At 39.8% G+C, this 13,975-nt stretch overlaps 1 protein-coding gene across 2 annotated transcripts in view; it reads left to right on the top strand.

The window, feature by feature from the left end:
- The window catches only part of TMPRSS15 (transmembrane serine protease 15), a 67,444-nt gene extending 53,490 nt beyond the window's left edge, over window positions 1–13,954 (top strand). The window contains exons 20-26 of one of the 2 annotated variants that reach the window (XM_081003679.1): window positions 1,405–1,500; window positions 3,205–3,254; window positions 3,724–3,898; window positions 8,943–9,124; window positions 9,360–9,455; window positions 11,870–12,009; window positions 12,655–13,951. In XM_081003679.1, the coding sequence (XP_080859805.1) occupies window positions 1,405–1,500; window positions 3,205–3,254; window positions 3,724–3,898; window positions 8,943–9,124; window positions 9,360–9,455; window positions 11,870–12,009; window positions 12,655–12,810 (895 nt within the window). In that variant the 3' untranslated portion in view covers window positions 12,811–13,951. Of the gene's footprint in view, window positions 1–1,404; window positions 1,501–3,204; window positions 3,255–3,723; window positions 3,899–8,942; window positions 9,125–9,359; window positions 9,456–11,869; window positions 12,010–12,654 lie in introns of both variants that reach the window. The other variant, XM_081003680.1, reaches the window with a different exon arrangement.
- Window positions 13,955–13,975: the final 21 nt, after the last annotated feature.

The following is a 13,975-nucleotide window of genomic DNA, read 5'->3' as shown; positions in this document are numbered from 1 at the left end:
TGACCAGCTTAACAGAAAGAGTGGTTTAGGGCCGTCTTTAGCACAGTGTGTTGCTTCAGCTAACTGCCAACAGCATCCCCGTTGCTTGAAATTTTGGGGGAAGATGACTATGTTGTATTCTTTTTATAATGGATGTATTGTATTCCGCCAGACCCTCAAACCTCTGCGCATATCCTGCTGCTTCCAAGCACTTTGGTAAAGTGGCAAGAGCAAAGTCAATCATACAATCAAAGAAACTGCAGATAGAAAAGACCTGCTAGGTCACTTAGTCCATCTTCCTGCCAAGTGTGGGATTGTTCTCCAGCTGTATTTCCACACTAGTGTTAGCCAGCCTAGTTTTCAGCTTCCAGGATATTCTGCCAATCGCCCAATGACTTCTGCATGTTTAGCCTTGCATTCTAGAGCTCTGCTGATATTTGGCCTATATTTTCATTTCCTCAATATTTTATCACAATGGGCATGAAGAGTCCTACTGGGTATTGCCACCACAATACACAAGAGCAAATCACGTTTGAACCGTCATACAGAACTTCTAAAATTAAATGTTATTTAAGTCAATGGTAAGTAAAATGAAAGTCCTAAGGGTTAGACATTAACCTTCTCTCCTACTCACCTAAATTAAAACATGCTAGGATTTATAAAATGGAATGGAGTTCAGGAAAAAATATTCTAGCTTTCATGGAGAAAATATGCACTATACTTTCTTGCTCTAGTCCCCAAAGCCTGCTTTAGGTATAGAAGCTCAAGATTTCATGTGTAATGCTTACATCCACAGATTATATGTGACTGTAGCTGTTTACTACAGTCAAGTACAGTAAAATAATAATAATAATACATCATTTGATATAGTTGGAATGAAACCAGGGAGTGCATTGGTCTATGTAGAGCATCCTTCCTAACTGAAAATTTTCAGAATACGTAATGAATTTTACTATCATCACTGGTTGCTGATGAAAACTGTACAATTTGGCACTGTCAGTATTGATGCCACTAATCCCTCATTTTGGGGAGGGAAAGGAAGAAGGTAAGTGGATTGATTCCCTTTTCTCAAATGGGTTGTGTCTGGCAAGTTCATGTGTAGTCCCATTCCAGAAACAGTACAACACTGTGATAGGTATAGCACTTTTTGCCCTTGGCTGGCCAAAGTACCATTGTGATCACAGGAATTGTTGGCTGTCGTATTCTGACTGCTCAATTTACTGGACACATTTCTCCATACATCACAGATGTTGTGTGACATGTATCTGTAAAGGGAAGATTCCTTGAGGAAGAGGAAGAAAGAAATCCATCAGACATTTTCTTAAAGCCACTGCTATATTAATAAGGCACTTGGCATAATTGTTTCTAGAAGGTTTATTATTATTATTTTAAAGAATATATTCCAAGCATTGTTTTCCTTTGTAGAAGTATGAATAGATCGTATCCTGTATTATTTGATCGGGCAGGACTTTTTGTGGAAGTTACAAAAGCAGTCAACAACAGTTTAATACTAACACCCAAGTAAGTATTCTTAACTTATGATGATGAACAACTGCAGTTGTGCTTAGGGCACATTATTTTTTCTTTAAATTCAGCTTGTCATCTGATCCTCTCATCTTTTATAAAAAAAGGATCATGCTAGTTGCATTAGGAGAGGGCTTATGCAGAATCTGCAGGTCAGTTCCAATGGTATAGTGGAGGGGGGTTACATCCATTATTTTTTCCTTGCACCTCTTCTGTCAAAGTTAATCTTCCTTTTTCTTCCCATGTGGTCAGGACTTCCATTTCCTGAAGGAAGCCTTCTTGCCTCTAACAGCTACCTTTTCTTCTTCTTGTTAACTATTGTGGTATCTTCTTGGCTCTAGTGGTACCTCTTGAACTGCTGTATACATTCTACCTGAGCTTACTGTGATTTTGAACAACCTCCAAGTCCTCTGGAGATTTGACCCTGTTGACTTTGCCTTTCATCTTCCTTTTATACCACTCTCCTCACAAGCAGTGTGTGAAGCAAAGCCAGTGAGGGCTATGGCCTGGGTTGAGGGCATATGGTTGGGGATAGGGCGAGAGGGGAGTTCCCAGGGCCAATAGTACTAGTTGCATCAGGTGGGAAGTTCTAGGGGATTACCTGGGTGAGCAGCGGGTTGGCAATAGAGTAAGGGGTTGGTTGGAGGAGGCAGCCTTGGCAAGCAATGCAAGCAGGGGCAGAAGCCCTTAGTCCAGGGGTCAGCAACCTTTTTCAGCTGTGGGCTGGTCCACCATCCCTCAGACCATGTGGTGGGCTGGACTATATTTTGAAAAAATTCCTATGCCCCACAAATAACCCAGAGATGCCTTTTAAATAAAAGGACACATTCTACTCATTCAAAAACACCAGGCAGGATCCACAAATCACCCAAAGATGCATTTTAAATAAAATGACACATTCTACTCATCTAAAAACACGCTTATTCCCAGACCATCCACGGGCCGGATTGAGAAGGCGATTGGGCCACATCCGGCCCCTGGGCCTTGGGTTGCCTACCCCTGCCCTAGTCTCTCACTGTGTGCATTCTTTTTTTTCCATTTGTGCAGTTGTCTTCTATTTATCTGCACATTTTTATCCATGATGCTTGTTGATATTTACTGATTTGTGATGTGTTAACTAATGGCACAGTCACAGCTTCTGGGGCTCAGATGAATTGCAGGCTAATGAAATATTCTTCAAGCCCCTGGATCACAGAAATAATAGAGTTGTTTTGATCTGTGGTCTTTTACTGCTCTGGAATCTATCTTCTTTTTTTCTTGACCAAATATCTCTCAGTCTTCTGAGCAAAGCTAAGATAGTCCTGACAGAGCAGAGTTATATCTATGTAGGTATTACTTCCTAGCAAGCTAACATTTTTAAATCTTTGGTCACACTGATCTCTAGTGGCAAATGACTGTGTAAACATATAAGAAAGCAATACTGTTTTCTTACTAGAGTACTGAGAGTCTATAGACTATTGTAAAATGTGCATACTTCCTAATACTAATGATTAAGGAAGTACAGGGTTTGGGGTGGCTTTTTTGTAGATTATGCCGTGTAGACTTTACATAATCCTTAAAGATACTTGCATATTTTAAACAAAAAAAATTAAATTTATCTGGTGAGAAGCACCATGTCACTAACCTTATGGTGTTCCAACAGGTAATGAAAATCTGTTTTCGCTAAACAGCTTAAATACAATTACTGTGTTCTCATTCTAGGGCAAGTTGTCTCAATAATTCAGTGATTCACCTGCAATGCAACAATAAACGTGAGTGTATGAACATTCAAAAGTTTAACACATAATGCCTGCACCACGTACATTTTCTCTTACTATATTATATGTAACAATATGGTTGTTTATATTTAACATGTATAAAATAGATTTCACAGGAGCAAAATGTATTGTAAATCCTAGCTTAAGTTAGGACATCAAAAGGCAGCACAAATAAAATAATCTTTAAGTGTTTCCAGAAAATATCCATCTTCATGCTATGTGAAGGCTCTAAGAGAAGGGATTTCCACTATGGGCAGTTGCCCCAAGTATCTGTCTCTGACATCTGTCTGTATAGTAAACTCAAATAATGTAGCTCTGGGTAATTCTGGAGATCATAAACTGTTCATAAAGAAGGCAATCTCAAATGAAATTCCAACACTTTGGAAAGTCATTATACTTCCTTCTAGATTTGGAGCCCCACAAATGACATGGATTTAACTTTAACCTTTTCTTTTAATGGTAGCATGTGGGGAAAGGCTGATTACTCGGGAACATGGAATGAAAATTATAGGTGGTTCTGATGCTCCAGAAGGTGCTTGGCCTTGGATGGTCTCGTTACGTTTCAATTCCAGGCCAGTTTGTGGAGCATCTCTTGTCAGCAATGAATGGCTGGTCTCTGCTGCACACTGTGTTTATGGGTAAGCTTAATTCTATCCTTAATTTGTAATATGTACCTGGTTCTTTGTTGTCATAATATTTTTACTTCTGATAGCTTAGCAGGAATTAGGAATTTAGGAAGTTGTTTTATACCAAGTCAGACCATTGGTGCATCTTACTTAGCATTCCTTGGCTTCTGTATGATGCTGTTTCTTAATTTAGATTCTGTTTATGTTGTTGTTTTATTGTAATTTTAGCATGTTGTTTTATGTTGCATTGTGATTTCAAATAAAAGGAGGTATAAAAATACTTTCAATAGATAAACAAATTGTCAACGCTGACTGGCTGTGGTTCTCTAGGTTTCAAACAGGGGTCTTTCCGAACCCTATGGGGACATAGCAGGGCATGAGCCTGGGACCTTTTGCACATAGAGGTTAGTGCTCTACAACTGAGCTATGGTGTTTGATTTGCCATTTCGGGGAGAGCCATAAGCTAACATAAAATCAGGGTTGAGTGGATACATGAATCTGACCCATCTTTCAGGGGCCACTTTTGTCAGGTACACGCCTGATTCTTCATTCTTTGTAACCCCAGCTTTAATTTCATAGAAACATAGAGCTGAAAGGAACCACAAGGGACATCTAGTCCAACCCCCTGCAATGCATGACTCTTTTGCCCGATGTGGGGCTCAAACCCATGACCCTGAGATTAAGAGTCTCCTGCTCTACCAGCTGAGCTAAACTGGGCTTGCAAAGGATGGATCTTTGCAGCCATGGCTTGAATTCAAGCTGGGGCTGCAATATTCCTGTCAAAACTCAGCACCACTCTATGCAGAAATCAACTGCAGAAGCTCAGATTGAGAGCTCCTGCATAAATCCAGCCGGGCTAGGTTTTTGACACCAAAAACAGCCCTTCTTGCTGGGTAATATCAAAAATGCACTTTGAGGCTCCCAAAGATTTCTTTGCAGCCTTTACTTGTCCCACACTTGATGTCATATGGCATCAGGTATAGAGCAGGTTGATGTGGCTTGGGGGAAATGGCCATGACGCAATGTAGGACCCCATTACCTGTTTTAGCCCATGTCACTCTGATCTTAGATCATTGGGGGTGGAGTGGGGGGTGCCCTAGACCTTGAAACTGACAAATCTTCAAACTCAGCAACATAAATGATCAGGGTTAGGGATCATATGAAATTTCATGTTATATCATTTCATTATATCAACATTTAATCCTGGTGCTGCAAAGGGCTCATTATCCTTGTTGCATGCTGTGTTTCCTGGGATGAAGCTTAGCTCTAGTCAGGGCTGGCCCACTCTTGCTGCTCCAGCAACAATAGCTACAGCTGGATCCTCCACCTTGCTACCAGCAGCCTCTTGGTGTATAGGAGACACTACTGATTTCCTCCCTTCCCTAGGGAAGAAATGGTGAAGATGTCCCTCTGGGGTCTCCTGGAATCTTCACCTGCCTGGTGTGATTCAGTGGGCCCTTTCCCCACACCCACACCCACACCCATGACAGCCTTTGGGTAAGGTTGATTGGATTCCCCACCAATGTAGATTTTTATTCTCCCCTTTTTCCTAATGCAGAAATTCATTCACCACTTCATCCCTTGTGGGAAGGTGCCATTTTGTAGTTCGCCTCAGGTGCCAAAATGTCTTTCTAGTGAAAATGAATTATATACATTCAGCCCCCTCTTTCAATCAGGTTTTATCAGGCATCTTGGTGTAATGCTCATTTAAGAACTATACAAAAAAGCACTGTTGCACATACATAGAGACAGATTGTTCTGCTATATAGACAAAAGAAGTGTGTAAATTCTTCTGGCAGATTTCCCAAAGGTTGATTGAAAATAGCCATAATCAGTTATAATTCTTGATTTTTTCCATCTAGATTTATTAATGTTATGAAGATCTTCTGGGCAATTCTTACTCAGTTGTATTTATTCATACTGTTCTAACAATAACATAGAACTTTTTCTTAGCAATTAAGGATATGCTGGCATATTGAATGGTTTTTTTTAAAAAAAACAAAAACTAGGCAAACTTACATAGCATACTTCCACAACATCATGTAGGTCTCTCAATCTTTTAGATATTTTAGCTGCCTCTATCAAGGTCTGTTTTATTGACAGTTACACTCTGGGGCCGAAATCACTATGAGCTGATGTGTTAATGAGTTGTTAATGGTTTTGGAGGAGATATAAAAGACTGCTAAGGTAGTATTAGAAGCAACTGCATTGTCATCTTGGTGTAAAGGGAAAGTGTGTGTGGAGTCAAAATTAGGTTCTTTGGAGACAATCAGTGGATTGACTTCACCCAGTTTTTGGCATCACAAGCAGAAACTCAACACTATTCATTTAAAAATCACAATATTTCTTGGTTTCCAAAAATACTTGGGCAGTGCCAGGCATTTCCTTCTAGTATTTATGTATTTGTGTGTGTGCATATGTAAATATATATAAATTATTAACATATAGTTAACATTTTGCTGATTATTTTTCATTTCAGTTCATTTTTTTTAATCAGTGTTGATCAGATTACATATTACTAAAACTTTGTACAGTATATCAGAATGTGAACATATTTATTGTAATGTATCTAATACAGTCAAAGCTCTTCACTTCTAAAAATGGAATCCAGTTTGATGATTCTTCAATTTACTTGCAACCTTATATCTCATCCGTTACAATAGGGGATATAAGCAAGTAACAAGTGATTAATGTAAAGTTATCTACATGAAATATGCTATACCAGGCTAAATGTTCCCACGTTATTTAGAATCACTTGAGTATCTGCATTACTCATCCAACATGTTGCCAGTGGTGTCATTAAGAAATGACCTCATATCTTCTAAAGGTAGATTCAGCTTCACAGCCCAGTATACAACCCATCCATGTAAGGCAAAATAAGCCAAGGTATTCGTGTTTGACCACTAGAGCAATGAATTACACTCTGCAGTGTAAGTGGTATTAGCAAGCACCCCATTTGTCACTGACCAAGCTGTCATTTAGTCTTTGTCATAAAAGCACAATAATATACTCCTGAGCCCTCTTCCTTTGGCTGCTATAAAAAGACCCCTCTTTTCTCAAAGCTGCATAATAGATAGTCCTGGGCTAGAAGGTGATCATGTCTCTGCAGTGAAATAAGTGCATCAGTTATCCTTACCTCTTTGATGACACCCCACTTCCCAGTGCTATGAGACACAAAATACAGGCAGTGGTAAGTCAGGTTAAATTAAAGTCTGTAACTATCAAACCTATTTTTCTTTATTCACAAATAATCTAAATTCATCTGAAAAGCTGCTTAAATATGAAAGCAATGTACAAACATTTTGGTGTATTCCATAAAGGTATCCCCAGGCACCATAGTTCCTTGGCGGAAGCTGAAGTGTGACTTGAAAAATTAAGCCACCCTGTTGGATCATCCCTCACTATGTGGTAAAACCAGACATGGTGTCCTGTGCACACCCAGCCAAGGAAGACAAGCAGCCGATAGTAAATTCTTTATTGACAAAAGCACACAATTACAGCGCACCAGATAGAAACGCACGCATACTTCTAGCGTCTACGTAGCTAGCATTAACTTTCCCAGGTTTGTGCTGGGTGAAGTAGTTGAAGCAACTGTGGGACCAAGCCACTCTGACCACCACCACCCCAGTTTGTGTAGCCTTGTCTGACAGAGTGCGCAGACACAACCTGAGACATGAAAGTTGTCCCTGTGCTTTTTTTATACAAGCTCCCATTGGGGGCAGTGGGGCAGGAGAGATCAGGTCCCTCACCCAAACTGCCTCTTACCTCCATTTCTGACATGCCCTGTCCCCCTCCTCCAGTTCTTACTGCTTCAATCCTGGCTCCTGCCTTGCGGGTGGCACCAAAATTCATAAATCACTGCCCTCTCTCCTGGGTCAGCCTCTATGCCCCCTTCCTCCATCACACATTCAGTGGAACCCTGCCAGTCCCTGACATCTGGTAGAAAGATGGGTACCAAATATGGGCAGAGGTATCCCCAGGAAGGTGTAGAACTACACTGTCATATACTGGTCCAGTTCATACTGTAGTTCATACAATTAAGGAAAATATAGTCCCAATATCAACTGACCGAGGGAAGGCTTGTGGGAATGTTGTGGATAGTAGGAGAGGATATATTGATTAAATATTATCCTTCCTCACTCACGCTAGTGAGTCAGTAGCAGAGTACATTCCCCAGTGTATTGCAGGCAGCTAGTTGGTATATTTGTATGAATCTCTTTACTTAAGCAATCCAATCTGGCTTTGTCCAGATTGGGTTATTCCTGGTAATTTCCCCTTTTATCCCTCTTAAAAAGAATAAAGGCACAACAGTCTTCTTTTAAAAGTAATAAGAAATTTTCTCACATTCAGTTCACAGTTGGCTCCCTGAAGGCAGGCTTGTAGTTACAGAATAGAGATTGAGTTCATCCCATATGAGGATTGGGCTCATGGCTGAGAGCCAGCAGACAGCAAAAGCATCAGTATCAGAAGAGAGCAGCAAAAGAGTCAAAGAGGAAGATGGCTGCATGACTGACCCTTTTAAAAGGGTCTCACGTGATCACATCCATCTACCTGGTCACAGACAGGGGGAGGATGCTCCAGACCAGGTGTGACAGGAAGTCCTCCTGGCTGGAGTACCATCCCCGTGTGTCCACTCTGAGCAGACAGGAAATGTTGTACTTGACTGCTTATGTTACATCCCACAAAGTTTTGGGTGGTATGCAGGACACAATATTAGATTACCTTTCTCACAGTAGCAAACAGATTGCTTATTCAGTTTTCAGGCTGTGTGTAATTTTTGTGTTAAAATAATATGTCTCTCCAATTTTAATATGTGGGAATCTTGTAAAAATTTGGCATGCTCTGGTTTATATCAACAATACTGTCAGACCTCCATACCAATTTCAAATGATACAGTAAGAGCCCATTGCATGGTCCAGCTGCATTCAAATGATTGAGACATTGTGCAAAGTGGTGTAAAAGTAGAAATTAACAGAAATTACATGTCACAAATTGTTCAGATTTGTTATTTGATCACAGTTGATTCTGACTCAGAATATTCCTTGTAATTCCTCAGGAGGAATTTAAAACCATCTCAGTGGAAAGCCGTACTTGGTGCGCATAACAATCTGAATTTGTCATATCCTCAAATAGTTATTCAAGAGATCGATCAAATCATCATAAATCCCCATTACAATAAGCGAACGAAAGATAGTGACATTGCTTTGATGCATCTTCAAATCCGAGTGAATTACACAGGTGGGATCATTTTCTTTTCCTGGTTTCTTTCATATGGTGAAGTGATTTAGAGTCAAATCTGGAATAACTTTGGAAAGTTAAGATACTACATGTTTCCAAAAAAATAATAAAATAGACCTGAGTAATGGATGCATTCTGGACTCATTGCTGTGGAGGAGCTGCTTGTATAATGACATCACAAAATGGACATAATGGACACTGGAATTGAAACTGATTGATCATTTATTTTTCACAGATTACATTCAGCCCATTTGCTTCCCAGAAAATACAAAACAATTTTTGCCAGGAACTAATTGCTCCATTGCTGGCTGGGGAAGAACTACAAATCAAGGTACGTCATCACACTGTTAAAAGGCCCTATTAAAATCCAGAGCAGAACTTTTTCTCTGTGTTTTTTTGTCTCTGTGTTTTGGTATTTTCATGATGCAATCAATACAAGGTACTTGAAGTAAATATATGTTGCTATGCAGAAAAATATTTTTCTTTTAACTGTCATAGCACTAGCTGCAATGGAACAAATTATACCCCCCCACCCAGGAGAGCTGTTGGACCAAAGTGTGGGCCATAAGAAGAAAAGATAAGCCCTTTTTTTACTCTGTGGGGCAAACAACAGGTTGGGTGTGGATATTTTTATCTGGAAAATGTTGTGCAAGGAATTAGTAATTTAGCCACCTGCTCCAATCAAATTAGCAGATCAAGGTGACTGCTTTTCAATAATGCATGGCATGTGGTTTAGCCCTGAATAAGTAATGCACATTGCAACCAATATGCATAGATCTGCACCAGTTAAAAAGGACAGAATGCAGTCAAGGCCAGGGTTAAGGAAATCAGGAAAATCAATACATGATGCAAATACATAAGGCCTCATTTCTCACGAATGCCTACCAATCCCATCAAGTTGCTCCATGGAGAAGAAAGTTATTTTTTCCATTCTGATATGTTGGTTTGTATGTTGGCCTCTGCTTCTAGACCATGGTTCACCGGCAGATGCACATGTGCCTACAAAGACCCTCCCTGTCATTCACAAGGTATCTCTCTCCACTGAGGTTCATCCTGAAAGAAGCATTTTATTGTAGACAATGGAAGAGGTGGTGCTGTGTGCTTGGTTGCAGGAGGGGTGCCCACAACAGTTTCTCTGGTTTGCAAATGTGCCCACAGGTCCTCTGTTCTAGCCTATGCTTTCAATTATATGTATAAACAAGGGGCTATATTTAAAGATACCAATAAATCAGCAAAGAGTTTTCTGGCACTTTAAAAATACTAGCTGAGTTGTTGTCGCATTAGCTTTTATGGACCTGAGCCTATTTCATTCGATGCATCAAGTATCCTCCTCATTTGGCAAACACATAGATGTTTACAAACAATAAAAACCATAAATTGAGGGCAGCTCTAGTCTACAAAAGCTTGTGCCGCAATAAATCTGTTTTGAATGTGTCACACATTTTCAAACAGATATTCAGTTATCCTTTAGGAATTATTTGTGAGTTGCAAAAAGTTAAATATGATTTTCATTGTTCTATAGAGAAATATTTTGGCTAAATTTTTATGCAGTATTAAATGGAATGCTTTTGGTAGTGCAACCAACATAAATTTGCCAGTTTTAAAATAGTTTAGTTTCAGTTAACAGCCTACAAATTTAAATGTGATTTCTCGCCCACCCCCCTTTCAAATTTCATAGATTCTTGTGGAAAACTGATCTTAGGATTCAGCTAGATTTAGTCTTAGCGTTTCATTCTTACAATTTTATGGCTTTAAATATCTTACTTATTTGTAGTTTAATAGAACATTAGTATTTCATCTAATACATTTGTATTCGATCATGGAACTCAAAGAGGCATAGGTTCTCAGGCACTCTCCCATCTAGGTACTGACTGCACCAAAACCTACTTAGGTTGAGCAATCATGTAAGGACCCAAACATTTGGCGGGGGGGGGTACCCTTTACCAAGGCTCAGAGATGCAGCTGGGACCAGCTAGCAACCTCATTTCCATGGAAGGTAAAATGGAAGCTAAAATGGAAGCCAACAATGAATGCATTTCTTTTGACACCCCATTCAGTCCTAACATGTTAATTAATTTCAATGGGTCTAAGATTCTATGTGAATCAGAGAATTGAAGAGTTGGGACGGATCTCGAGGTCATTTAGTACAATCCCCTGTAAGGCAGGAATCACAGCATAGCTGAACACCACCCAAGTTGTGTGAATGTCAATAGTTGTGACAATCTTTGTTTTTAACAACTAAAAGGAGATGACTGACCACCTGGCTATGTTAGTCCAAACTTTAAGCCAGTCTGTGCATTATCACAGCTATGCTAATGTACACATCTGCTACAAGCTCATCTTGTTGACTTTCTAAGAGTCTTGCTGCAACCCCAAATGTACAGACATAAGTAATTATAAATGAATTATTCAGGTTTCCCAAATGTAGGTATTTAAAATAGGGGTGTGTGTGTGTGTGTGTGTGTGTGTATACACATGCATATTTTTCTTTCACACTTCATGTGTTTGCAGCAGAAAATACCTGATATACATTGTTTCCTGCAGCAGTTATGAAGCTCCCTACTCATTATGGAAAGCTAGCTGCTCATAGACTTCACTGGATTTATTAGCACGGTAACACAGGCAGTATAAGGCATCTATAAACTGTCCGTTGGAAACGAGCAATGTTAGAATGAATGAAAATATTGCTTGAAGAACTTGTTTTACATTATGCATCAGGCTCATTCAATGCATATGTTTAAACAGGTTCTGTGGCAAGCATATTGCAGGAAGCAGAAGTCCCTCTTATAACACATGAGAAATGCCAGCAATTGATGCCAGAGTACAATATTACTGAAAATATGATATGTGCAGGATATGATGAAGGAGGAACTGATTCCTGTCAGGTAAAATTGATAACATATGTCTTCTCTGCTACAATACAGCTGGGGAAACCCAGCCAGATGGGTGGGGTATAAATAATAAATTATTATTATTATTAGGCACATTTTTTAATTCTCTGATCATTACTTATGGTGCTAAATGTTCTATATCATAATTTCATAACTGATATATGGAAAAAGCATTACTTAACTAGGGAGCTTTCTTTAAGGACAGCATCATTATCAACATCATCATTATCATACTGCTTTCAATTCTTCTCATTTATGACCTTAGCATACTTGAATTTATTTAGAGAAACAACAACCTCTAGGCTCTGTCACCTCCAAGGGAATACAAAGCAACTACTGATAGCATTGCAGGCCATGGGCTGCTGTCATCCTCAGATTGTTTCTAAAGATATTCTGCCGTCTAAGAAAGGCAATGTCTATTTCTCCAATGCTTACAAAAACCCTTCTGACACAACTTTCATGCTGGCTCAAAGAATTTAGCTTAAAGTAGAAGCTCATGCAGAGGGTTCTGTTAATACTGCATATAACTGACAGGCATCTCAGTGAATGCTGAAGGCCATAGCAAATCCCATTTTAGCTTTACATAGTGTTTTGTCTCCAATTAAAAACAAATGTATGTAACAATATTTGTCATTCCAGGGAGATTCTGGTGGGCCACTCATGTGTCAGGAGAATGAAAGGTGGTTACTGGCTGGCGTGATATCCTTTGGCCGTCAGTGTGCTCTGCCAAATCGTCCCGGCGTTTATGTGAAAGTTTCGAAATTTGTCGACTGGATAAAAAAGACTATCCATTAGCACCATTTAATATATATATATGGAAAACTAGAGGGTTATGTTCAACAAAGCCACTCCATTACTACAAGGATTTCCACTTGTTCAGAAGAACTTCCACTGCCTCTTCTCCCCCTGTGTTTCCACCCCCCACAATAAGTATGTCCTGGGGAAACTTAACAGGACAACAGTGTCCCGTTAGGACTACAAGATCAGCAGAGAAGGGCACTACATTCAGAAGTGCAAAGAACGGTACCCCGGGAGATAGCGTTCTCCATGGCAGCCCCTAAATGGTAGAACTCTCTCCTGAGGTAGAAGTGTCTTGCATCTTCATCGATCACTGTATGCTATAAATGCACCTCTTTACCCTGAAACATCAACTGTGACATGTATACCATAGCATCATAGAATTGTAGAGTTGGAAGGTACCCCAAGAGACATTTAAGCTAACCCCCTGCAATGAAGGAATCATAGTCTTTAAAATGTATTTTTGTAGTACTGAATATTGTTCATGCCTGCTCTCTCTGCTTAACTTTCGTTGTGCCTTTCTCATCACAAATAAAGTACTGAAGACGCTGCAAGTAAGCCTTCCTTCTGTTGATTTTGGTTACTGGAAATCTCAGTCCTGAAGTATTATTTAAGATGCTGAGGTAGAAGCAGAGATTTCAGCTGTCAAAAAAATGTTCCTGGAACAGGCAACTTTGGCAGAGCCATCCATTTCTGAAGGTCAAAATGCCACACAGCTTCACTTCCTTACTGCAAGGATATACCTAAACAACCTCCATTGGTGTTGGATCATTAGAATGACTGTAGTTGTGCTTTTCTGATACTGCACTGTAAGAAGCTGTTCATATAAGCTTCTTCTCAATTGCCACATATATCCCACCCTCAACTGCCACTGCCTTTGAATAGCAGTTGTGCTTCCCAGGGTCTTGAAAGGATCAGTGACCTAGAAACTGTGATGCACTGGGACAGTGTCTTCTCTCTCCCAGTGCAGGAAAGAGGAAAAACACCAAAACAAGGAGACAAAATGTTCCCCCTGTGCCAGTGACTGGCTTCTTTATACTAGACCCTGGACATTTCTGACTTTCCTGACATAGCAGAACACAGGTGGGGACAATTTATTTATTTAGATCATCAACAATTGTTCTTAAAATCTAGTTACTTGGCACAGCAATCTTTGCCTTCC

This window comes from Podarcis pityusensis (assembly GCF_964106645.2).
Source record: "Podarcis pityusensis genome assembly, chromosome: 4".
NCBI classification, from domain to species: domain Eukaryota; kingdom Metazoa; phylum Chordata; class Lepidosauria; order Squamata; family Lacertidae; genus Podarcis; species Podarcis pityusensis.
This window is presented reverse-complemented; position numbering and strand designations above follow the sequence as displayed.